This window comes from Aythya fuligula, unplaced genomic scaffold (genome assembly GCF_009819795.1).
Source record: "Aythya fuligula isolate bAytFul2 unplaced genomic scaffold, bAytFul2.pri scaffold_83_arrow_ctg1, whole genome shotgun sequence".
NCBI classification, from domain to species: Eukaryota; Metazoa; Chordata; class Aves; order Anseriformes; family Anatidae; genus Aythya; species Aythya fuligula.
This window is the reverse complement of record NW_022474012.1, coordinates 11,700-38,698: the sequence shown is the minus strand read 5'-3', so window position 1 is coordinate 38,698 and position 26,999 is coordinate 11,700. Positions and strand designations below refer to the sequence as shown.

Genomic DNA, 26,999 nt, shown 5'->3' with positions numbered 1-26,999 from the left:
TGCTTTTAGTGCACATACTGCAACAGCACAAGTTGTGTATGTCCGTGCGAAAACAAAATAAACAGAAGCCCCAAACCTTGGTTGCCTTACTAATATAATTTAGAAGAAGCCTACAAAAAGTAGCCGACATGCAGTCTGATACAGAGCCATCTACTGGGAGCACACAGTCCTAGGAGGCAATGAGAACTACTTTCTGGATCCCAGTGACATGAGCAGCATTTCTTTCCACAAAGAGATGTTCGTTAGCAACACCGCCCAGCTTCCTGAGCTGCTAGCAACAGCCTCACTGTAAAATTGGGTATGGAAAATGTGGACATGTACAACATCCAGATTGTTTGTGGTGCTGTCTAAAAGAAAAGGGGATTTTCAGACAGAAGCAAACATCCCAGCACATTAAAACAAGGCCACCTCCATTACCAATGAATTTTGCTCACCTTACTTGCAACTCGATTGATCCTTTACATACAGTCAGTGAATCCGATGAGAAGAAAAAGAAAAAAAGGTACCTGTCCGCAGATTTCTTCTGGCGGTGCAACGTTTGTAAGCAGAACAGAAAGGTCCAGGGTGTGAACGGGAAACTTCTCCAAAGCGTGCAACACCACGGGTGCCACGTAAGAAACCTGGCCGTACCCTTCTTTTCCTACTATTAGCAGACGGGGCTGGCATGATGTTGGTTCACAGAAAGCACTCCTAGAACAAGAGTTCAGAAAACAAGTTTATAAATGAGGTGCTGAATAGACACACAGATGTTCCAAGTAATTTTCCTATAGACTTTCTTTTCCCTCCCCAAATAATCCAAATGGCAGCGCTACATTAAATACATGTAAGATTTCCAGTTAAGTTATTCACTCATTCCAATTGTTTCACCTTCTTCCCTTGTGTTTCCTATTCTTTACTAAACCAAGACTGCAAATTAATATCCCTGCAATCTTGCTTTACTTTATTATAAATTTATTATTTATTATATATTTATTATTTACTTTATTATAAATTTATTTTTATTTAAAAATAAATTGGTGAGGAGCATTTGTTTCCCCACTACAATCAGGCTGTACCTCTGCTGGCTTAAATCAAAGATGCTAGAGACTTAGCCTTGCTCTAAAGCACAGAAAATCTTCTGGACAGCACAGCAATAGAAACGGAGAAAAATAACTGATCCAGCTGTGACAACATGATCTAACTTTCCAACTGTGGGCTTGCATGACTTCCATACTAAAATATCACAAGATTAACACAACTTGGTGGCTTAACAAATAAAGACACCATTCCATTTTTTCTCAAGGTGTTTTAACAAGCCATTTCTCAGTTTTCTTTCTGCTACATAATTCACTACTGGTTTAACAATCCTGGAAAACAGAAGGGCAAAAGGTGGCAACACAAACCCATAAAGTTGGGGTATTTTTAGCTAAAAGGACAGACAGCACATTTATGTGGTCTTGAGTCTTTCAAAGAATGCCATGGATTAAGTCAACGTGTTCTGGTAGTCTACGGATCACTTTGGCTTACGAAGAGAAGCCTGGCCTTTTCAATTTGGTCATTCAGAGCAACTTCATTACAACTTTAGTCCCTCCACCCTTTCTTCTTGTGAATACCAAGCACCCCTTCAACACACAAACTTGATGTTGCCCCTTCGTCTACCACCCCTCGCACTTTTAACAGCTGGAACTGTTTACAAAGACTCAGCAGACCTGAGAATTTAAACGTAACAGGGATCTATCTTTCTTTACCTGCTGAAACAGAGGCATTTTTTCTCTGGTCCGTCAGGCATTCCATCTTTTAATTCATCTCCAGAAACCAAGCATGCATCGTCATCACTGTCAAACATATCATCTTGTAAAATAGGATTGAAATGCTCTGAAAGGCAAAAGAGGTTTGTTAACTTTCCTGAATAGCCTTTGTCTCTTTCTCTTCCATTAATACAGCTTCTAAATCAGTGCCAAAACCCTTTCTTCATTTGAGAGCACACACTGAAAGCTATTTCCTAGAGTTCAGCCCACCACAGATCTAAGGAGATGGCACAAGGCCCTACAAAGCTCTACTAAATCCCACTGATGTGTACGTGTAAGGTACGCTACTCTTGGTGATTTTTTTCTCCCCCTTAGAATAAAGGAGATTACGAACAATTTCTGCAGTTGCTAAATAGATTAAAAAAAAAAACAAAAACAAACAAGACCATTTCTTTCTGGAGGAGGTTCCCACAATGAAAGCACGGGGATAAAGGATGTGATGGCCACAGAATTCCATTCATCTAGTAAGTATCAATGCTAATTGATCTCACGTGTATAGTACGATCCACAAACATTTAAATTAGGAGACTGGTTAAAAATGATGATAGCTAAAACAATATTTAGCTTAGACCAGTTATACTTGTATCCTGGTCCTGACATTCTTCAGAAAGGAATTAGAAACATTGACCTAGAAATGCTTCCCCTCCAAAGATCTGAGTTTTGATTTTTTAAAGAAAAATAGGTGCCTTATACTTCAAACCTCAAGTCAACCTCTACAAATGCTAATTATCTTAGCTGCCCTCAGAAGCAGGATGCTTCAGTAGAGAACGCATCGTCCTTTACTGTGTATTGAGTCATTCAGAGCTTCCATTTGGCATTTCAGTTTCGAATCCACAATAAAACCTATGCGTTATATTCCAGACTTGCCCAAAAGAAAGACATGCACATGCAAATAATAAAATTCTACCACCATTATGTCTGAAAGCTGTAAGTTGATTGCACAAACCACAAGTTTTTGCTTTAGCAGAATTATAAAGAAGTGGATGCTGTGGTTATACCTTGCTGTCGGTCCTCCTTTAGTGCAAGCTGTGCATGCGGGAAGATCTTCTGCACAACTTGTAAAATATTCTCTACTGATCTTTGAAAAAGTGGCTTGAAAATGGGTGAGAGTGCTTGTACGGGCGAAGTCTCGATCCTGTTTGAAGCTGGAACAACCTTCTTCATAGCCATGAAAAAGTCCTTTGCTTTTATTTTAATAGAATTAACGTCTAGTAGCAACTTCTCCCTACTTGCATAAATCTGAGGATAGCATCGGCGTAGAGAGCACAGCGCAGCTTCAGTACAGAGGGATTTGATATCTGCACCACAGTCTCCTAACAAACAAAAATCAAACGTTACATCAGTCAAGGCCCAGGTTTACAACATGCAACATTTAAAGAATTTGTAATGCCAAAACCAAACAGCTTAACAGGGAATTCAAAGTGCTACCGCTTGTGAGGAATGTTTTAACATTTCGTGTCCATAAAGAACAATTCTGTTTGAATCCTGTCTGCCTCTGGGCCCTGCACTGGCAATTTAATTCTTGAACCACAGATGCAGTGTGTCCCAGTCTCCCCCTCATTCTAGTCAATTTATCAAGTCTTCAGAAAATACTCCTTAAATTTATGAACCTGTTTGCTTTTGTTATTCCGGACTTCTGTTTCTAACAGTTACAGCCTTTTTTTTCCTGTCTTCTTCGAGATTAACTTAACACTGCTATAGATGTGACTGTCCCTGTGAATGGCTGGGGAAGAATGTTTTAATTACTCGTGAAGTGTCAATAAGAAAGCTGTTTGTGTTTGATGTCTGGGAGTTTCATAACAACTGATAACAACTAGTGACTGTTATGGGATACTATGCAGACCTTTGGTATCTGGCCAGGGGGCCAAGAGATTAAGAGGAAGAAAAAAGAAGCTGAAGGACGGCTGGCAGACAAGACCTGCAGAAAATGTTCTATAAACTTGGTACAGTGCCAAAGGAGTACAAACAGGAAGGACTTGGAGAAGAAGACTACGAGCCTTCAGCATGAAAGACCCCTAGAGACCCCCAGAGGAGACTGATGCGCATGCTCCAGTAGGAGGGACTGGACCCCGGAGGCTAATTATAATAATCTAATTCTTTTGGAAGTAGTAATGAATATGTATTAGTCTAGGAGCATAAAAATCAGCTGCTTGACGTAACTGGTGTGTGCCCTGGTGGAGCGGAGACTCTCAGTGCACCCAGCACTGTTTGCTTACCTCTATTCTTTTATATTCTTCTAATAAATCCTATTTTTTTATTTAATCCTAATTTGAATCCTGAGCCATTTATACCACTCTCTGCAGGGAAGTTTCATGTTGCTCACTGCCTGATATCCTGCGCTTATGCAGCTGAAGCAGACTCCTCATCAAAAACTATACTCTTGAGGAAGATGCCCCAGAACCATTTAATGTTCTCAGACAACAAGAGGAACGACAATAAAGAGTAAATAGATGAAAGCATCTCACTCTGATTGCTATGAAGGCGTGCCAGCTGCCTCGTTGACTAGTTGTGCAGCAAGGCACAAGAGCATGGGTACTGCCTGGTACAAGCTAGGTTCTTTACAACTTGGTCACAAGCAAGAATCCATTTTGATTTCAGTCTTACCAATGCATTTCTCAGCTAGTTCATCAAGCAACATGTCCAGTGGCTGAGGGGTCCAGTCACGAGTATGAATCTTGACAATTTCTTTTCTAGCCTGGAAGCAAAATCATTGCATTTTAGCTTGTCCCAAGTTTTCCTTAAAAATACCAACAAGAAACAAACAAACCAAAAGGCAAACAAACAAACAACAAAAAACAAAACAGTCCTCCCTCAAAACCCCTCATCTATTAATACGCTTTTCTTACTTGCTCAACTTTCAAGTATTTTACAGTTATTTAATATACACTCTGCATTTTCAACCAGGAAATTGAATATTTCTTATTTGTTACACTGCACTTTTTTCTAGGAACCTACAGTGAGAAAAGGCATTTATAGCTTCAATAACAAGTTTCCAAACTACAAGACCTAAGGACCCAGAGGAAAATACTGTAATGAAAACTTTATCCAGAAACATTTCTTTGCTGTCCAAAAAACTTCTCTAAAACTTAGCAAGCTTTCATTGGGACAGTCTCATTACTTCATCACATTTGCTTTCCAGTCAGTAAATTCACAGAAAGCACTTCTGGCACAATGCTTCCAATTGCTACAATTACTATAAAGAAGAAAAGAATTATGACTCAAACTACTACCACCGAGCAGGGGCACAATCAAATGCAAACACATCCCCTATTCATTCATAAGGGAAGGATTGAGACCAAAAACACAACTTCATGATGAAAACACCCAAGTGGACTAAATAATTAAGCAAACAGGTACAACTTGGGGAATGAAAGGTTTGATTATAGAACTAACTACTTGGTGGTATCATCCTGACCATATATATTCAGTACCAGATTTGCCCTCCATGGAACAGCGCAGTGTCTCCACATATCACTCTTTCGTTCAAGTTGTCAATTTTTTTTCCTATAAAGTTGGACTTTGCCATGGTAGCACTAACGTTGAATTTAAGTTCTCACCTCTTTATCTGGCAAGTTGAAGAGGAACTCTCTGTCAAAGCGTCCTGGTCTTTGTAAAGTAGGACCTATACAATCCAGTCTGTTGGCAGCTCCAATTACCACGATCTCTCTTCTGTTATCTACGCCGTCCAGAAGGGTCAGAAGAGTTGAAACAATGGAACAAATAGAAAAATATAAGTTTTACTTACTGGTTCAGTAAATTTTGTTACATTCCACATGACTTTCTTCCATGAGTAGTCATAAAGGACAAGCTTTTTAAGGACAAGACTCATTTTAAGACATAAAAAATAGGTAAGTTAACACAGACCACATGCTGATATCAGGCTTAGTAAATTGGTTTCTACTATCGTTTAGAATCACCTGTTTTGGCATTGAGTTACAAGTTTTCAGGATAAATTAACATGTTCACAGTAAATTAAACAGGTCATCGTCCTTTTTTTTTTTTTTTTTTCCCAAAGATCAAGCAGATTTTATGTAGGTGCAAAACTGTAATACCTATGAATGTGGTCTTGTTTACTGGAGCGCACAGGAGCGAGACCATCTATCTCATCAAAGAAAATAATTGAAGGTCGCATCTGACAGGCCTAGCAGGAAAACACTGAGTAAAACAGCATTATTTAAAGGAAAAATGCACAAAAACATCATGGTTGGAATGTCATCTAAACTAGATTTTTCACTTTAGCCTCTGGGACCTCTACTGATAGAGCTACTGGAGTATCTGGCATGACTAACAGAAGACAGCAGTCTGTGTCAACCCACTGTATCCGGGTGACAGGAAGCAAATCGGTCCAGTAGTTCTTACAGCTGACATTCACAGCAGAAACACTGGCATTTCCATTTCAGGGGGAAAAAAAAAAATAACAAAATACAAAAAAAGAGCAAGTGCTACTTAAAAACGTTGACCACAGAAAATAATGGTTTCAACTCTGACAGAATACACTGTGCATTTCAACCTTACCTGTTCAAATAACACACGAAGTTGGCGTTCTGATTCCCCCACGTATTTTCTCATGCAGTCCGAAGCATTTCTCAGAAAAAATGATATTTTCCTGTCACTTCGACTATATTCACTGGCAAGTGCACGAGCAACTAGTGTTTCCCCTGTTCCTGGGGGGCCATAAAATAGACAACCTCTGCAATAAAAAAGATCCAGATAGGAAAAAAAACATCATGATGAGTACCTCCTACAACCATCGTCTCTAGAACAAACTCGTCTTTCCTAACCAAAACACGTCATGTACAAGACAGCAGTAATAGCTGAAGTGTGGGTAGAGGCAGAACAGATAGAAGTTCCGCGTTTTTACAACGTTTCACAAGAAAATTCATTTTTTTCACCCAAAGAAATGAATAAGGAGGTAACTCAAACGTATAAAAACTTCAAAAGAGAGCATACTGTCCCAGAAGGACACTTCCAAAACTGCTGACAAACAGGGTGATTACAGCAAACCGGAGCCAAACGGGCAAACTTCAGCACAGAATCTGAGAATGGGCTGAATGGTGAATCACCAGTTCATTCTGCAGCAATAAACTGCATATTCTTGCTTTCACAATATGCAGAATCTGATAGTAAAGCATTTAATGCTCCTTTCAAAAGCATTAAGTTACTGGGTTTGGTCTCTCAGACCATCTATTGCAAAAGTAGGCAGGAAAAACAACTGGGCTTCCAGGCAACATATTACAATTGACTTCCACACTAGATAATCCCTTCTTGCTTACAGACTAATCAAGCTGACTTGTACATAAAACTGAGAACAAAACCACTCCAACCCAACTAACCCAACTTTTTAAAAACACCAGATGGTAAAACTTACAATTTTCAGACATTGCTTATATTTTTAACCTACAAATATTCTGGATTTTATCCATTTTTAAGAAACCACTTTTTGCTACTACTAAAACAAATGTTCACCGCTGCCAAAAATGTTGAAGCATGGAAGCATATTGATACCTTAATTGAACTTTCTCCTGAAAACAGCTGACTTACGATTTATCACTGTCATGAGTTACCTTGGGGGCTGAATATTGAACTGCTGAAAAACTTCTGGATACAGGACGGGAAAAATCACCATCTCTTTCAAAGCTGCGATGTGTTCCGAAAGACCACCCACGTTCTCAAATCCAATCTAAAGAGAAATTCAACACCACAGAGTTTGTATGTTAAAGAAAGCAGCAACCTAGATCAAGGTTTCATCAGAAATTATCTCAGCACAACGCAAACATTCTGGGCAATTTTTGAAGTTGCTTTAGAGAAAACCATCAACAAAGGTAGTTGTAGATGGCACACTGAGATCTTTCAGAATCACTGGAAACACTCGCTGACACGATGATTAGTTTACCACTTACCGCACTATCTATTTGCATTGCATCTCCCTGACTTCCTCCAGCTTTCTTTTGATCCCTCTGAACTCTCTTTAGGTCCCGTTTCTGACGTTTCACTCGAAAAGTCCTGATTTGAATTAAGGAGAAGTTATAGGGCTTCTTTTTCTTTAAGATGCAGCTCGAAGATTTTTGTTTTTCATAATAATGCCAAGCAAATGTAGAAGACATTAATTAATATATTAGAAGACCTAATTAATTGACATAAACTTACACAGTTACATTTAGATAAACTTAAACATGGCTAAATATTCATTTGAAGGAGATTCATCCCTCCCCTATTCTCTACCGACAGCAACCTTCTTGGAGATGTGCTCTCGCCGTCCTCACTGCTCTCACCACCCTCCTCCGTATCACATGTGCTAAGCAAGGGAGATGAGCAAGAGGGTGTAGAATCACTGATGTCATCTGCACATCTCCGTCTGCAAGCAAGCATATAAACCAGAAAGTTAGAAAGAAAATAGAGCAGATACTAAGTAACATCAAAAATTAAGGGAATTCTATCTCAAAATTGCCTCTGAGATCTATTTTCCAGTCCACTGTACTCCTTAGGAATCTGATTTCAAAGGCCATGACATGATTTTCCTTGTGACAACTGTCTGCTTTCAAGAATGCTCAACAAAATATCTGGCAATCAACAGCATTCTCTACGCACTAACTGCTTACAGAATCCAAAAAGCCTTTATCATTACTAAGGCAATTTATGATTTCATTTAGATCTTTTATTGTTTAAGGTTAACTGCATATAGAAACATTAGTTGATTCCAAACAGAAACTAGAGTCAGTATTTGAGTGATAACTTTTTTTTTTTTTTTAAATCTAACAAAACTTCCATAAAGCCTCTCCCTCTAAATCGAATAAAATTATTTTCAGTTTTAAGAAAATCCTTTGTATCCTTCAAGATTAAATAGTCTGACTAAGATTTTTAAGGGGGGATTCCGGCTTCAGTTCCAGAACCAAAGAATTTCAGTTACAGAAACTCAGACACTACCTCCATAATCATCTTATCAGCGACCCACAAATATTGGATTTAAAAAAGAAACCAACTTAAAAGTATCCACCTCCTCCCCTCCAAATAGTTCTTTCCTCTCTATCCTCAGACTACCAAAGTAGCGATCATAAACTTACTCTGTAATTACCACTAAACTGAAAACCCTTTGAAGCATTATGCAGTAAAGAGACTGACAGCTCTACGGATAAGTAAGAGCTATCACTAGCCATACACCAACCTGGCACGTCTTCTATATTTTTGTGACCCAGCATTTTCAAGTGACTCTTTCTGTCTGACAGAACGCGGCTGGCCCGAGTTAGTCCTCTCTCGATCTCTTTGTCTTACTGAAAGGAAAGAATTTAGAATAATGATACAGATACATTTAAGAGAGGAGGATATCAAAAGAAAAAGAAAATGCCACGTGTTTCACTCATCCCTAATTCCAGAAGAATTTTTAACTGTTTTTGCTTTTCATCAGTGCATGGTACAAGTGGAAAACTACGCCCTGTTTAAAGGTGAACTGAAAATCACAAGAGCAAGACCATTACGTGTGATTAATTACTGTTATAGCAAGGATACATAGCACTAAGTACGCCAAACAGCAAAGAAATACAATGTGCACAGGACACACGTGTCTGATAAAAACAGGGAAGTTCATGTGCAGAATGAAGGTACAGAACTGAAATAGAACTGTGTGCGCAAACACGTCTTTGCATTCAAAAATTCTATCTCACTTATGTGCAAGAAATAAGGTTTTAAGAGAAACTGTGCGTTCAACCTACTTTCCATAGGAGCTTGGTAGCGGTCAACAGGTTTACTCTGTCGAAGGTTGTAACGCCTTGGAACATCTTCACCACCATTTTCTTTGTTCTCACTTCCTCTTGATGTTTGTACTGTACCACAAAATGACACCGAATCGTTAAGTACTTTTGCAAATTATATGAAATCCAAAATGCATTACACAGATGCCTGTCAGTTTTAGTATTAGCATTATTTTAATGACACAGTGGATCCTGCAAAACCTTAAGATGAATTTATGCAAGTCACGTTTCAGAAATCACAAATCCTAGCAGATGAGCATGCATCTGGACATTGTTCTGTGCTCTCTGAAACTGCTGATGGACTTGTCGTCAGCCTCAGTGTTTAACAACAGGCAAAATTCTGTCATATTGCTTAGCTAAGATGCAGATCTTCTGAAAACAGCTATTTCAGAAAGTCACTTCTTAGTTTGAGAAAGTATTTAATGGAAAGGGTTTTAATAATCTGCAGTGCTAAGACTAAGCATAGTAATCTAAGTCCAAGTCTAGCTCTGCCACAAATTCTGTGAGCAATAATGGGCCAGACACAGGCTTGAAGCTCACCAATGAGAAAACAATGCCAAATGCACATAAGCTTAGGCCATTAGCTTCTGTCAAGTAACCTGAAGTTGTTTCATGAAAGATGGTAAAAAATGCAAGAACCAGAGTGCAATCATCTACTGGGTTCTGGTGAATATCCTCTCACGTTAACAGCAGGACACCGAGGAAGGAACGTACATACTCCGTTCACCTACCTGTTTGCCACAAGGACTTATCTTTTTTTCTTGGAAAGCACTGCCCTCTCTGGTTTTTATTTTTTAACCCCAAAGGTTGCATTGCTTTCTGAATGCGAGGTAGGTGCCATGGGGTATACAGACAGCACACGGAAAACTGAGCGATCGGGAAATGAGTTTGTGATCACTACCATCTCCAGTCCTTGGTGTTCCAACACTTCTATCACAAAAGCATGAATTTCTCTGCTTTATTGCTCCTCTAACCCTTTCCTTTGTTCCAGTAACTTCCTTTATAACAACACTGACACTTTCCTCACTCTTTTCTGGCGTATTTTTCATTATAAAAGTATAGTCTACCTCTTTCCTGATTTAAAATTGTAGTTTGCATTTTGATCATCAATTAATTGCCCCGGGCTCATTTCCCATTCAACGTGCTATTTAAAATTCCTCTCTACAAGTCTCTACTGCACAGCTCCCTGAAACCCACACACTTTAACCAAGCTTCTCCCTCTAGACTGGCGCCCGCCTTGTATTCAAGCTACTCTTATTAAGACTTTGAGCTAATGTTTTCCTAACTAAACCTCCAAAGGAGTCAACTCTGCTTCTCCCTTACTAGTCCATGGCCCAGCCATTCTTCCTCTGAAGAACTTCCCTCGGGTTCCCACCTGCCACTGTGCATCTCTCTGCTCCTCTGGGCCTCTGAAGGGAGGAGCAAAGTATTTTCTGGGGCTCAGCCTCCTCTCACTGTCTCTCTGAGCTCCTTTGCAGGTGTGCAGCTGAGCTCTATCACATAATCTAACTCATCAGCTATCTACTGCAACACCCTTTTCGGTCCTTAAGTACACTCTTGCCCTCTTCTGATCTGTTTAGAAAGCTCCTACGAGGATGATCTAATTTACTGCCTTAATCACAACTAACATTCTTCTTAAAAACTGTAAGTTTTCCCATCACTTCCAAGTTCATACGGTCTTTCGTGGCTTAACCTCATTCCACAAGACCTTGTCCGGGGAGAGGAGAAAAAAAATAATAGAAAAAAACCCTAGGGGTCAGCCTTGTCGAGGGAAATCGACAATTCCCGTCTGTTACTATTGCAACAAGAAGAGACATGTTCAGAGGAAATATCATTAGCGGGAACAAGATGAGAAAATATTCAAAGAAGAATAGGGGTGTCAGGGGCTATATCTTCTGGGGACTTCAACATCAACAGAGCCGTTGATAAAACTATTAATTGGTCCCCATAAAGAGGAAGTCTTATTTTCAGTAGACACAGGGGCTGAAAAATCCACTATTCAAAAACTTCCAAAAGGAATAGAAGAAGGGAAGAGTTGCATGTCTGTAATAGGGGCAAAAGGAGAGCCCTTTAAGGTACCTGTTTTGAAAGATGTAGAGACAGAAACAGATAAAAAAATCTGTCTTAATGATTTACTTTTGCTCGCTGAAACGGAGTACAATTTACTAGGAAGGGATTTGATTTTAAAATTAAACTTAAGCATTCAAAGCCAAGGGGATAAATTGCAGATTAAATTATACACTTTGACACAAAAAGACGAAGAATTCATTAACCCTTCAGTGTGCTATAAGGAAGGGGAAATTGGAAAAATAGAAATGGACCCCATAAATGTTCAAATAATGGATCCACATCGTCCAATTAGAATTAAACAATACCCTATACCAATGGAGGGTCGAAAAGGATTAAAACCCATAGACTTCTGGAAAAAGGAACTCTAGAACCGTGTATGTCACCTCATAATACACCCATCCTCCCTGTAAAGAAATCGGATGGGTCATACAGGACCTGAGAGCTGTAAATCAGCGAACAGTCACTAAATTCCTTGTGGTGGCAAAACCTTATACTTTACTAAGTCATATCTCTCCCAAACATACTTGGTATAGCGTAATAGATCTGAAAGATGCCTTTTGGGCCTGCCCTCTGGATGAAAAATCCAGAGATTATTTTGCTTTTGAGTGGGAGGACCCTGAAACGGGACGGAAACAACAATTAAGGTGGACCGTGCTACCACAGGGGTTTACAGAGTCACCAAATCTATTTGGACCAACTTTAGAAAAAGTTTTACAAGATTTTGCATTACCCAGGGAGGTAAAATTATTGCAGTATGTGGATGATCTATTAGTAGCAGGAGAAACTGAAGAGGGAACCCGAGAAGCTCCTATTAAATTGTTCAGTTTCCTGGGAGAAAAGGGATTCAAGGTGTCTCGATCAAAATTACAATTTGTGGAACAGGAAGTAAAATACTTAGGACATTGGTTAAGTAAGGGAAAAAAGAAGTTAGATCCTGACAGGGTATCTGGGATCCTATCCTTAAGACCCCCACAAACTAAAAAGGAAATCCAGCAAATATTGGGATTATTAGGATACTGTAGACCATGGCTTGAAAGCTACAGTGAAAAAGTTAAATTCTTATATGAGAAATTAATTAAGAACCAACTTAAGTGGTCTGCAGAAGATAATCAACAATTTGAAGAAATAAAAGAGGCATTAATACAAGCACCTGTGTTGAGCCTTCTGGATCTGGAAAAACCTTTTTATCCCTTTGTGAACACATCAAACCAGGCGGCATATGGAGTTCGTACTCAAGACTGGGCAGGAATTAAGAAACCCATGGGGTATTGTTCTAAGTTACTTGGTCCAGTAAGTAGAGGGTGGCCTGCTTGTCTCCAAGCTTTGGTCGCTACGGCATTATTAATAGAGGAAGTTAGAAAGATCACTTGTAATGCTCCCTTAAAAGTGTATACTCCACACAACGTCAGAAGTGTCTTACAACAGAAAGCAGAGAAATGGTTAACAGACAGCCAGATCCTAAAGTATGAAGCTATACTAATTGACTCCCCTGACTTAGAACTAAGGGTAAGCTCTGCTCAGAGTCCAGCACAATTTTTGTTCGGAAAACCATCAGAGGAATTACAACATAACTGTTTAGAGGTAATTGAGACCCAGACTAAAGGAAGACCCGATTTAAGAGATACTGAATTAGAGAAGGGAGAAGCACTGTTCATAGATGGCTCCTCCTGAGTAGTGGAGGGAAAAAGAAAATCAGGATATGCAATAATTAATAAGCACCTGGAACCTGTGGAATCAGGACCCTTGAGTCTATCATGGTCAGCTCAGGCTCGTGAGCTGTATGTCCTATATAGGGCCGTGGAACTATTAAAGGGGAAAAGTGGAACTATATATACAGATTCTAAATATGCATATGGGGTGGTTCATACCTTCGGAAAAATTTGTGAAGAAAGAGGTTTCGTTAATACTCAAGGGAGGAATCTTATACATCAAGAATTAATAATAAAAAATTTAAGGGCATTAAGAGAACCAAAAGAAATAGCAGTGGTACATGTAAAAGGACACCAAAGAGGATTAGATTACCACACCAGAGGGAACAATCTAGCAGATAAAGAAGCTCAGGAAGCAGCCTTGAGAACTCAGGCTGCTAAAATTAATACAGTACAGGAGGAAGAAAGACGAGAGGGAGAAGAAAAAAAGTTTACTCCTGAAGAACAGACAAAACTGGAGAAAACAGGTGCTAGATTAGAACAAGGAAAATGGACATTGCCAGACGGGCGAGAGATATTACCACAAGCTTATGCAAGGCAAAGATTGGAACGTTTGCATACACAAACACATTGGGGTACAAAAGCATTAAGTAATCACTTACTTCAACAATTTGGTTGCATAGGGGTTTTTGAAATAGCAAAGCAAATCACACAAGGTTGTTTAACTTGTCAGAAGATAAATAAGAAAGTGTTTTGACAAGCAGCCGCGGGAGGAAGAAAAACAGCTTATAGGCCTTTTGAGAAAGTACAAGTTGATTTCACTGAATTGCCCAAGGTAGGGAGGATAACGTATTTATTGGTAATAGTAGATCATTTAATACAATGGGTAGAAGCTTATCCCGTAGCACCAGCTACGGCACAAATGGTGGCAAAAAATTTATTAGAACACCTGATACCTAGATATGGGATAATCCAGTACATTGATTCTGATCAGGGCACACACTTTACTTCTAAAATAATAAGATTATTGTGTCAATCATTAGGTAATCCATGGGAATATCATACTCCATGGCACCCACAAAGCTCAGGGAAAGTAGAGAGAATGAATCAAACAATGAAACAACAATTGGCTAAATTAATGATTGAGACACAAATGCCCTGGACAAAATGCTTACCATTGGCACTTCTAAACATAAGAACTAAACCACACAGTGAGACTGGATTATCACCATATGAAATGTTATATGGTATGCCTTATTCACAGGGAATGCCTCTGGGAAACAATGTAGTTGAGGATTGTAGTATCCAGAAATATGCAATTACTATTGGGAAAAGATTGCAAGAGCTAAGAGAAATTGGAAGAATGGCTCAGACACCACCTTTAGGGTTTGCTATTCATCAAATACAACCAGGGGACAAGGTCTTAATAAAAACTTGGAGGGAAGAATCATTACACGCCCGGTGGAAGGGACCATACCTTGTTTTACTTACCACTGAAACAGCTGTGAGAACAGCAGAAAGGGGTTGGACCCATGCATCTAGAGTAAAAGGACCAATAAATACCCAAACTTGGAGGGTTGAGTCTGCTCCTGGGGAACTGAAATTAAAGCTAAAAAAGAACTAATGTGCTGGCAATAAGGCTCTGCATAAATTAAGAATGCCAGAAGAAGGGGACAAGCCTGAAGGGAAGAAAGGGAGAAGGCAAGACCGGGGCAGGACCCTCCACTGCGGTGTGTATAGTCTACCAAGGGAGGCAACCCCTACGGGTATTGACTGCCGAGTGGGAGGGCCTCAACCGGACTTCGCCCACACTAAAGCCAGGTTGTCCCAGGAAAAAGAAACAAACAAGCAAACAAAAATATATTTATATAATAAATACGATTATTATTATTATTTTTTAACCTATTGTAATTAGTTTTCCAGGAGCTGGATCACCCTCAAAGGCTGAACAGTAACCCAAGCTCAAATAGATCCTGGAAGTGGGCCCAACCCCTTGATTGGAGGCATTTCTCACACCCCCACGATAACCCCTGGATGACGCAGAAGGATGTTATACTTCCTGGTACTATTTTTACAGGGGCAATTAAGCCACGGGAATAACTTGTTCATTCTGGGGGAAGAAGTGGCCAAGGCTTTTAACCTTAGCAATTGCTGGGTTTGTGGGGGACCACAGGGAACTGAAAGTTGGCCCTGGGTAGCTGGCCCGGTTGAACCTAAGTGGTGGGTTAGTAATTTGAGTGAAGTTCATAATGGTACACAATTCTGGAAAGAGGAAGAAGGCCCATGGCAATTGCACTTGTCAGAGCAGGGTATATACTGTTTAACCAGAACAGGAACAGTAAAGGTGGGAAAAAGCTTTTGTAAATGGACTCTATCTCCCGGATATGATTGTACTGATCCTGAATGTGGACCTATAAACTGTACATCAAGTAAAGGAAAATGGAACGCTACACATGTCCAGCTGAAAAATGGGACTTGGCTGAAATGCTCATATAAGAAATTTTTTGGACCTGGATGTGAAGCCATGGCAAGAGCACAATCAAAGGGACAATTTGACGTTCAAATCCCGAGTTGTCAGCGTGATAACACCACTAGGGAGCAGCATGTGGTAAGAGTCTACTGCTGGAGGTGGCAAGATGAGAATGGGACACAAGTGTTCTTTAAACATTTCTGGTCAGCTCGTGGTATGACAAGTCGTGAAGGAGAACTTAGTTGTAATTGTGAGTGGGAATCTAGTGCGGGAGCTTGGAGGTGTATATATACAAGTACTAATGGGGCAAACATTGTAACAGGACCACTTGGTAACGAAAACCCTTTGTATTTTCACACCCCAAGGAATAAAAGAGAATGGGACCGTCCTTTTCCAAATGGGACGTGGGCTCTAAAGGGACATTATTGGGTGTGTGGCAAACAGGCCTACAAAAGGCTACCAAAGGACTGGTCAGGAATATGCTACGTGGGCTACATAAGACCCTTGTTCTTTTTATTGTCACAAATACAAGGAAATCATTTAGGAATAAAATTATATGATGATCTGAATAGAGAAAAACGATCTATTGATGCTTCCTTAGCCGGAGGTAGTGCTCAACAACGGAGAGAAAATGAATGGCCCCCTGAAAGAATCATACAGTATTATGGACCAGCTACCTGGAACCCAAATGAGATAATATCTGGAGCCCGAGAACCTATTTATAATTTGAATAGAATAATTAGGTTGCAAGCTGTCCTCGAAATAATAACCAATCAAACAGCGACGGCTTTGGATCTTTTAGCTGATCAGTCCACCCAGATGAGGAATGCTATCTTTCCACATAGAATGGTTTTAGACTATTTACTAGCAGAAGAGGGGGGGGTGTGGGGGAAACTAAATGATTCTAATTGTTGCTTACAAATTGACGATAATGGGAAAGTGGTTAAACAGATAACAAAAGAAATTAGAAATGAGCCCACGTCCCAGCACAAACTTGGAAGGGTATGGATAGGGATTTATTTTCATGGCTGCCTGGTGGACCATGGGTTAAAAGGATGTTATTTTTATTTTTATGTGGTGTAATGATGTTATTATTCATACCTTGTATGATACCTTGCTTTACATTATTGATACACCGGATAATAAATAGTATGTTTGTAATGACTTCATTAAAAAAGGAAGGGGATATGTCAGTTACGATGCTTAAGAACTGGACCCTCCGAGAACGGACTGATGAAATCCAGTTATTAATGGAAAAGGCTGAAAAAGAGACACAAATTGAGGATATTAAAAAGAAGATAAGGGATTGTGAGGAATGTTTTAACAATTCTTGTCAATAGAGAGCTTGAAGGAAAATGTATTCGTAAGTTTTTTCCTTGAAGTCTCTGATATCCGGGGGTTTCAGAACAACTGCTAACTATTATGACTTTTGCATGGGACACTATGCAAGCCCCTGATATCTGGCCAGGAGATGAAGGAGAAGGGAAAAGCTGAAGGACGGCTAAAAGACAAAGCTTGCAGGGAACGCTGTGCAAGCTTTTGACATGCACCCAAGAAGTACAAAGAAGAAGGACAAGAAAAAAAGCCTGAGAGGAAGACTATGAGCCTTCAGCATGGGAGACCCCCAGAAGGACCACCAGAGACTGATACGCATGCTCCAGTAGGGGGGTTCAGATTCTGGAACTAATTATAATAATCCTGCTTTTTTTAGAAGTAGTAATGAATATGTATTAGTCTAGGAGCAAAATAAAATCATCATCTTGATGTAACGGGTGTGCATCTAGGTGGAGCGGAGACTCTGCATAAATGGTATAGTGTAATAGATTTGAAGGATGCTTTCTGGGCCTGCCCATTAAGTGAAGGGTCTTGGAATTACTTCGCCTTTGAATGGGAAGACCCCGAAACAGGAAGGTGGCAACAGCTTAGATGGACTGTACTTCCTCAGGGATTTACTGAATCCCCACATTTATTTGGCCAAACTTTAGAAAAATTATTACAACTTTTTGAGGTAAAGGGGGAAGTGAAATTGTTGCAATATGTGGATGACCTATTAATAGCTGGGGAGACTGAAAAAGAGACACGGAGAACCACTATCGAATTACTTAATTTCTTAGGGAAAAAGGGTTGAAGGGCTCAAAATCTAAATTACAATTCGTGGAAAAAGAAGTAAGGTACTTAGGACATGGGCTTAGCCAAGGAAAGAAAAAATCGGATGCTGACAGGGTATCTGGGATTTTAGCCCTATCATCACCCAAAACGAAGAAGGAAGTGAGGCAACTGCTCGGGCTCTTGGGATATTGTAGACCCTGGATTGAAGGGTTTAGTGAAAAGGCAAAGTTTTTATATGAAAAATTGACTGGAGAAAAAATCAAGTGGAACGAGGAAGATGAGGAAAAGTTGAGGTTGATCAAGAAAACGTTAATAGAAGCTCCAGTGCTGAGCCTCCCAGATTTACAAAGACCCTTTTATTTATTTGTAAATGTTTCTAACCAAACTGCATATGTTAGTTGCAATTACAGCTAAGTCAAGAATGGGCAGGAATCAAGAAACCTGTGGGATATTGTTCCAAACTCTTAGACCCTGTGAGGAGGGGGTGGCCAGTGTGCTTCCAGGCAATTGTGGCTACTGCCTTACTGATTGAGGAAGCTAGAAAAGTCACTTGTAGGGCACCTCTGAAGATATATACTCCACATAATGTTAGGGGAGTACTCCAGCAGAAGGCTGAAAAATGGTTAACTGATAGTAGGATGCTGAAGGATGAGGCCATCCTGACCGACTCCCCTGATTTAGAATGAAAAATAACTGCTGCACAGAGCCCTGCACCCCTGACCCCAACCCTAACCCGGATCTAACCCTAACCCCAACCCCTAACCCCAGTTTCCTAGAACTACATCTCCCGGCATGCTATGGGCACCAAACATGGCCTCCCGGATACCCAGTGCCGGAAAACTACGCCTACCAGCATTCCCCAGGCAGCTGGCCTGACCAATCACAGGCCGAGTGTTCGAGAAATACCTTTTACCAGCACTCACTGTAACCCAAGCACTTACCGGCCTTTCAAAAAAGCCACAAGCCCTAACACTAAAAATCCTCGAAACCCCTACAGGCATAACCCAAACTATTTACCACACTAAACCCCTGAAGTCCTATGCCTAAAAGCCCAAACCCAAACACTTAAGACGCTCAAAACCCAAACCCAAAACATTAGGATTCTCAAAGCCCTAAACAACAAAATTAGAACGCTTGAAGCCCTAACCCCAAAATTAAGACGCTCAAAACCCAAAGCCAACCCAAATCAGTAGGATGCTCAAAACCCTAGCCCAAAAAATTAGGACACTCAAAACCCTAACCCTGGAGAACCTAACCTGAAAAAAAAAAAAAATCTTAAAACCCTGAATAACTGACCAAAAATAAAACCCTAGGACCCTAACACTAAAAAGCCTATCAACACTACAACCCAAAAAACTCTAAAACCCTAACACGATAACCCTGAAACCCTTAAAACCCTAACTGTTAAAACTCCAACCCAGTTATACACCAGTTACCTCCCTTAAGGGATATAGAGGAGCTCTCTCAGATATGGCAGTCCTACTTCTCATGCATGCAGCCGGAGGTCGGTCTCATTCTGGTGCTGATGGTGGTGGAAGCAGGGGCAACGGTGGTACTGCTAGAGATACCACAGCCACCGGAGGTGGATTGTTAGGATATGGAGATGGTAGGTTATCCAACGGCTCCCGTTTATTATCTTTTTCTTTTTCCTGTTCTTCAAATTTCTTATCTGCTTTTAGTGTAAATATTGAGGCTGGAAAAGGACATGAAGTCCTCCTGATCCATAATCCTGCATAATCGCTTTCTTCCTGGCAAAAAGGTTCCTTCGAATTAACATGTGTATTTCAGGCGTGACAAATCCAGTCTTCAAAGGATCAAAAAAACAGACCGAAAGACGTGATCTTAAAGGCTCCTTTGGCCGTTCTATCACACAATACTGGACTGTTTTTTATTTACTTTTTCCTTTTCTGGGGCCTCTATCGTTCCAATTTCTAACCGTTATTCCTAATGGACTTTCTGGTGGTATGTCTGGTAATTTGCTCCCTTTCTTCTGGTCCCTGGTCTTCGATTTTGTCTGACCCATCTAGGAATTTTACTGTGGCAATTCCCACAGCCCTTGGTTACATTAGTAAGAGTGTCTTACAGAGGGTTTAAGATCTATCACGCACCCACAAATCCTATAGGAATCGCTTCGGTCCTTCACCGGCCAAGTCCCTCGCGGGAGATTGGAACCGCGGTTAGAAGACCTCCACAATCGCTTTGGAACTAAATTCCATCTCAGTCACACTCTTACACAGGCAACCAAATCCCACCCAACAGAACAGTATATGCTTTAAACGCTTACGACTACGTTGTCTTCATTTGGATCTTCACACGCAGAATTACAGGCAAAATAGAGTGCTGCAACCAGCAAGGGAGCTGAAGAAAAATCACAACCTTTGCTTACCTTTATTCAGGTTCAAGATGCCATTAGTCCCGACCCGACTCGAACAGCAGCCACCACATGGTGGGGCGCCTCTCCTAGATCAAGTAAGAATTCAGGAACCAAAGCCCTCCCGGACGATCCCCCAGTTGTCATACACGACTGGGTCCCAAATTCGATTGCAATTACAGTTTACAATTTACTAAACAAAGAGAGGTACACGGGCAGTTACTCGCAAACAGATACATTGTGCCAGCTGCCCTTCAGTAGCCCAGTGTCAGACCGGATGTCTTTGCCAAAACAGCCCGGACAATGTATTAGTACACCGATGCACTACCACGTTAATCACTAACTGCCAGGCAGGACAGCTCCAGACCAAACACATACACACAGGCATGCCAAAAACACTACAAACAAAACACACAACACAATGCACAAGAAAAAGTGACCCCCAGAGGGAAGCCCTATGGCAACAGCAAGTCAGAACAGGTGCTCTGTAGCAGACCCAAGGAGAGACTCAAATATCATGACAGGAGACTGGAAGCAACTGCCAGAACTGGGATGATGGAGGCCTAAAAAGCCTGCCTTCAAGACAAGAGACCAGAAGGATGGGGAGTGAAAACCCCTGAAGAAGACACTTAGGAAATCAATTCCAAAGCAAGAGCTCCTGATGCGGCCCAGATGACTTCTTCAAGAGTGAGGATGGAAATAGATGTGATCTCAAACAGAATACAATGCACAAGACCTGAAACATATCTGCACTTCAAGCAGCGACTGCAAGACAAGTGCTCGCATCAGCCCTACGATGATGAAACAAGCATTTAGGAACTTCGGTGTGGCTACCAAGTTGCCCGTCTAATCTGTCCAGTGGAAGAAGGAAATGCGGATATCAAGACCTGAGGAGCATGTAACATATGTTGATCATATCAAGAAACGTTTGATACAAAAAAAGTATTACACACACAGAAGTGATTCCTTTAAACTCCCACTGCAAGATGAGAGGTGCTCAGCTCCCAATTGAACATCAGCATTATTCTGATGATGTCAAGTGTTCAGTACCCTCAGGATGGCTTCCCCAGGGCCTGCCAAACACCAAGAGCAACAGCACAGTACAGCACAGACAACACAGAACACAGATGACAAACTGGGACTGCCCTGCCTGGCATGTGTTCACACTGTACGTGACAGAACTCCCCACACATAATCTCTCTGCCTGACCTGATCGATCCTGAAAGGCCCCATCCAAAGCAATGACTTAGAAGCACAGACCCTCGCCCTATGGGTGCATTCACAACCCCAACTCAAACATAGCACTTGCCCCCCAACTTAGCTTGGGAATGCTGGGAGGCAGGTTCCATCTTCACCAAGGAACACAAACACTAGCCAGGACATTGCCTCAGGCACCAGGCTCTTCTTCACCTGCAGAAATAAAGTGCCATCAGGCACCAGCACACCAGCCAAATTTCTTCCAGTAGAACAACCTCCTCAGAAACAGTCGTAGTCAACTGACCTGCTCCGCTTCTGAAACCAGATAGATACCCTCTAGAAAACTCCCCGCCTCCCTCTGCCAACCACTCCCCAACATACAATATTTGCCCCCAGACTTAATTCTCAGGGCTCAGAATCCACCATCAACGTGGACCACAAAGGCCAGCTAGGATGTTCCCAGTACCTTCTTCGTCCCTGCAAAAGAGGAGTCACCCAGAGGCGCACCAATAGACTACAACACCAAAAACAATACCTGTTTTCCACCTTTTCTCCACTCACCTTCCCGATCCAGGCTTAGCACTTCCATTCAGTGTGCCGAGCCAAAGTCATAGGGCTTAGACCAAGGAGAAAGAACAGACAAACGTGACGATCCACAAAACAGTCTTTCCCCACTCCTCTTCCTTCCTCCCCTACTGCAACAGCCAAGAAGCCCCAAAGCCACGTACCCCAACCCAGTACGACCGCTTCGCTCACCTAACATCTCAAGGAGATGCATCATGCTCCCTGCTCCTCTTGCGCCCTGAGCAGCTCCAGCATTTCAGGAACTGGAACTGCTGATGTCTGGCAGGTCTCAGAAATGTGGCAGGAGACGTACTCTGCTGTCACAAGGCGCTTGCAAAGCCGGCCCGACAGGTGAAGCAGACTAACACAGTCCACCGAACAACTCGGGGACCCCACTGCTGTCCACTCACTCTCATGCTTCGTTCAAGTTTCCGTGCCTATGCCCTGGGCTACAAAAAATAGAGAGAGAAGGTCACATCCACGATGGACACACAAACAGTACAGCTCCTTGATAAGAACTCAAACACAGAGACCAGAGCTAGACAAATAAAAAAACCACCCTGAAGTCCACAAATGCCAGATGGCCATGAATGCATAGCAGCTCCAACAGGGCTAATCACAAACTTACACTTTGCAGATGAAGAAGGTGACCCTGCTCAGTCTCTTGGTAATACTGTACCAATGTGGTCAAGCCCCTTGTAGCATGTAATCAAGCTGGTTTTAGTCCTTTGTAGAGTTACACAAGTGGGTTGGTTCATCTAGAGATTAAAAAATAGCTCAAACACAGGAGCGTATGCCACCATCCCAAAAAACAGTGAGCCAGCAGCCTCTACTAAATATCCCTCTATTAAGTGAATTCCAAGCACTTAGAAATCCAGAAATCCATAGACTCCAGCCTGCCTAAAGAACCCTGCAACTGACTGAAGGAATCACCTGGGAAAGGGGAGGGGCAAAGCACAAGAAAGTAGAAAGAGGAGGAGCAGCAGCTGTGGTTTATTTACTTATTTATAAGGCTTAGCTCAACAGCATGCAGACTGCAGACAAGACAACTGGGGTGTTTCTAGAAGCAACAATCCCCATGCTTTTGCTACGGCTTTTAATATTAAAAGGACAATACCACCAAGCAAGTAACTGAAGCTTTTCCAGCTGGAATTAGCTCAAACTTTTATTTACATTTAAAGAAAACTCTAGGAGCAGAACAGATTATACACCAACAAAATCAATTCCATTCCATTCACAGGAAAAATCACTTACTTCAGTAGGCTATCTGAAAACCAAAGGCTATGCTGATGGGTCAAAACACGCTACAGGACACTGGGGCCAGGCCCTCCGCTGCATCAGCTTAAAACCCATCCCTACACTCACCAAGGTGCAACCCCAACCCAAACACAGATGCAGCATTTCAGCCTCAACAGTTTTGCAAACTGCTGGAAAGCAGGCTTCATCCTCAGCGAGGCATGCTCAAGCTACACAGGACAGGGCTTCGGGCACCTCGTTGCCTACCAAAGACGACCAACATCAGGAACTGCCACACCAGACAACCTTTTTCCTACACAACACCTTTCTCAGGAACCACACAGCATTCCAGTGACCTGCTTTCCTCCTACTCTAAAGGCTATCTCAGCCCACCTTGTCTGTGGCACCTCATAAACAGGAGAGAAAGCAATCGCAGGAGCAAAAGCCACAGCGCCCTCGGGACAGTTACTCTCATCCCCTCCTGTACCTCTGCCGCTTGCCTGCCCCACATGGCACATGCTTCCATCTGTTCTCTTTACCCACTTATAGCACCTCTAAAAGAGAAAGTGGAATTTTACTCGATTGGATGTAAGAAAATAACTGCAGTGACAACCGCACCCCAAAAATAACAGCTACCTCTGCTCATCACACCACTCACTCCAGAGGCACCTCGGGTCATGATGTCCTGGACTACATACTGAGTTTCAGCCTGAACAAAGGAAAACACAGTCACAAGATAATCATTCAGCTGCCAGCATTAGCACCCATCCCTCAACAACACAAAGGAACCCCATTTACAATATTATCATTTCAAAACAGCAGCCCCCTTGCCTCAGCACCTGGAAAGGGGATCAAGCCAGTCACTGAGTTGCCTACCAAGTGCTGGACAGTTCCAGAAGGAGCTCTTTCCTGTGACAGGTTCCTCCAAAGCTTTACACTCTACTGGGGACAGGAAAGAAATAAAAATAAGAATTTCAAAACCCCGTATCTGTAAGCTTTCAAGATTCGACAGACCTCCTCAAGCACACCGTTCAAGCGCTATGCGAGCAGCTGCTCGCAAGCAGCTCTACTCTCCTCCCCCCCAAATCTGCCAAACACCACAGAGATGACTGTGCCAGCTGCCCTTCAGTACGTGCCCAGAGGCAGACCGGATGTCTTTGCCAAAACAGCCCGGACAATGTATTAGTACACCCATGGACATTAGCTACCATCACTAACTGCCAGGCAGGACAGCTCCAGACCAAACACATACACACAGGCACGCCACAAACACTACAAACAAAACACACAACACAATGCACAAGAAAAAGCGACCCCCAGAGGGAAGCCCTATGGCAACAGCAAGTCAGAACAGGTGCTCTGTAGCAGACCCAAGGAGAGACTCAAATATCATGACAGGAGACTGGAAGCAACTGCCAGAACTGGGATGATGGAGGCCTAAAAAGCCTGCCTTCAAGACAAGAGACCAGAAGGATGGGGAGTGAAAACCCCTGAAGAAGACACTTAGGAAATCAATTCCAAAGCAAGAGCTCCTGATGCGGCCCAGATGACTTCTTCAAGAGTGAGGATGGAAATAGATGTGATCTCAAACTGAATACAATGCACAAGACCTGAAACAGATCTGCACTTCAAGCAGCAACTGCAAGACAAGAAGTGCTTGGATCAGAGTCATGATGACAAAACAAGCATTGAGGCCCTTCAGCACCGCTATCAAGTCGCATGTCTAGTCAGTCCAGTGTAAAAAGCTAGGAGGATATCAAGACCCAAGAAGCACAGAACAGACATTGCAGAAGCAACACTACAGGACAGACGAACAGAAGGAAACTGTCATGCCTGGCACACGCACTCAAGCTACAAAATAATCCCGCTGCTTCTATTAGCCTGGTGACCCAGCCACAAGCAGCCTGAACGTGACCCAGCCTGAACTACCCTCACAGTGGCACCAAGTCTATTCAGCCAGCTGGCTCCACGCTGCTCTGACTCCCAGCTCCCATTAGCCACCCCAGATATGCAAATACCAGGTGCCCCCCAACTTAGCTCTCAGGTTGCTGGATGGTAAAGTTCCTCCGCCTCAAGAAACGCACAGGCACCGATTGTCATCTTAGTCAAGTGCCAGGCTCATCATCAGCTGCAAAAACAGACTACCAGCATTCACTAGCACTCCGGCCATGATGCCCACCTTCTCCACAATGCTGACTACTTCTGATGTTACATACGATTGTGCTCATGTGTTCCTCTCCAAATCCAAACTCCAACAGTGCAGCCAGTATCATCCACACCAACTGGGAAAACAAAGGGATTAAATGATCACTGTGTTCACAAGAAGTCACCCAATGGTGTTTTTTTGTTGTTGTTGTTGTTTGTGTGTGTGTTTTTCTTTGTTTTTTTTTGTTGTTTTTTTTTTTTTTTAAATCTGCTTTAGCTCAACAGCATGCAGACTGCAGACAAGAGAACTGGGGTGTTTCTAGAAGGAACAATCCCCATGCTTTTGGTGCAGCTTTGAATATTAAAAGGACAATACCGCCCCCAGCAAGTAAATGGAACTTGCTTAACTGGAAATAGCTCAAACATTTTTTTACGTAGAAAGAAACATCTAGGTGCAGAACAGATTATACGCCAAAGCAATCAAACACCAAACAATCTTTCCTTCGCTTCGGATAAGGGATGACCAGGCTGACAACACTCACCTTCCCTCAGAGCTTCGTAACATGAAGATTTCCCTTCCCTGTCCACGACTGCACAAAGCACCTGCAAAGACAAGAGAAAAGCACACTCTGAGGCACCTCATAGCCACAGCGTACCTGCTGCAATACCTCTCTCTTCCCAGCTCTGTTACTTCAGCTGCTCACCAGCTCTAACTGAGATTCTTCGCTCACAGCGCCACTGCAAACTCTGCCCAGGCCACACAACACACCAAAAAGACATGCACACACACATGCCAAAAAGACATGCACACACAGCAGCCCTGGCAGGGGTAATCACAGACTTACCCTTTGCGGATGAAAAAGGTGACTCTGATACAACTGTGCTCAGTCTCTTGGTAATGCTGCATCTACACTGTCAAGCCATATGTAGCATGTAATCAAGCGGGGGTAACTCTCCAGAGGACTAAAACAAGTGGTTTTATACCTCTAGAGATTAAAATATAGCTCAAAAACAGGAGCATATGCCACCATCCCAAAAAAAAAGTGAGCCAGCAGCCTCTACTAAATATCCCTCTATTTCAAGCACTTAGAAATCTAGAATTCCAACCACTTAGAAATCCAGAAATTCATAGACTCCAGCCTGCCTAAAGAACCCTGCAACTGACTGAAGGAAAAACAAAGCACTGACCCCAAAGAGCAGCCCAGGCAGAGGGAGCTCTCTGATGCCATGCCTGGGGCTCATATACCTTCTGGCCCCGCCCAGCACCCAAACCAAACCAGCTGGGAAAGGGGAGGGGCAAAGCACAACAAAGTAGGAAGAGAGCAAGAAAAGCAGCTGTTGTTTTTTTATTTCTTTTTTAAAATCAACTTTATCTCAAAAGCATGCAGAGAGCAGACAAGATATCTCTGGTGATTCTAGAAGCACGAATCCCCTTTTGCTTTTTCTGCAGGTTTTAATAAGGGATTTACAATATCACCAAGCTAGTAACTGAAACTTTCTCAACTGGAATTAGTTTAAACAGGCTCATCCCCATCTGTAAACGCAGAGAACCAGCATTCACTAGCATGCCAGCCCTAATACGCACATACTCCACAACGCTGACTACTACTGATGGAACAAACAGTTGTGCAATACCTCTCTGTTCCCAGCTCCTTT

The 26,999-nt window shown here is 42.1% G+C and overlaps 1 protein-coding gene and 1 long non-coding RNA gene across 2 annotated transcripts; both read right to left on the bottom strand.

Moving 5' to 3' along the window:
• Positions 1-506: 506 nt before the first annotated feature.
• Positions 507-26,574, bottom strand: LOC116501731 (ATPase family AAA domain-containing protein 2-like; the record flags this gene model as incomplete). The annotated part of the gene is made up of 14 exons (XM_032207306.1): positions 26,532-26,574; positions 25,378-25,480; positions 9,494-9,604; positions 8,950-9,055; positions 8,020-8,142; positions 7,688-7,790; positions 7,352-7,467; positions 6,303-6,477; positions 5,840-5,885; positions 5,345-5,463; positions 4,392-4,482; positions 2,786-3,100; positions 1,728-1,854; positions 507-690 (listed from the first exon to the last, which is right to left on the bottom strand). Coding segments are annotated over exons 2-14 (1,710 nt in total), but the record flags the coding sequence as incomplete, so codon positions are not given.
• LOC116501732 lies at positions 21,397-22,887 on the bottom strand. The gene is made up of 3 exons (XR_004254507.1): positions 22,591-22,887; positions 22,155-22,411; positions 21,397-21,611 (listed from the first exon to the last, which is right to left on the bottom strand). It is a non-coding gene; the product is annotated as an uncharacterized LOC116501732 (long non-coding RNA).
• Positions 26,575-26,999: the final 425 nt, after the last annotated feature.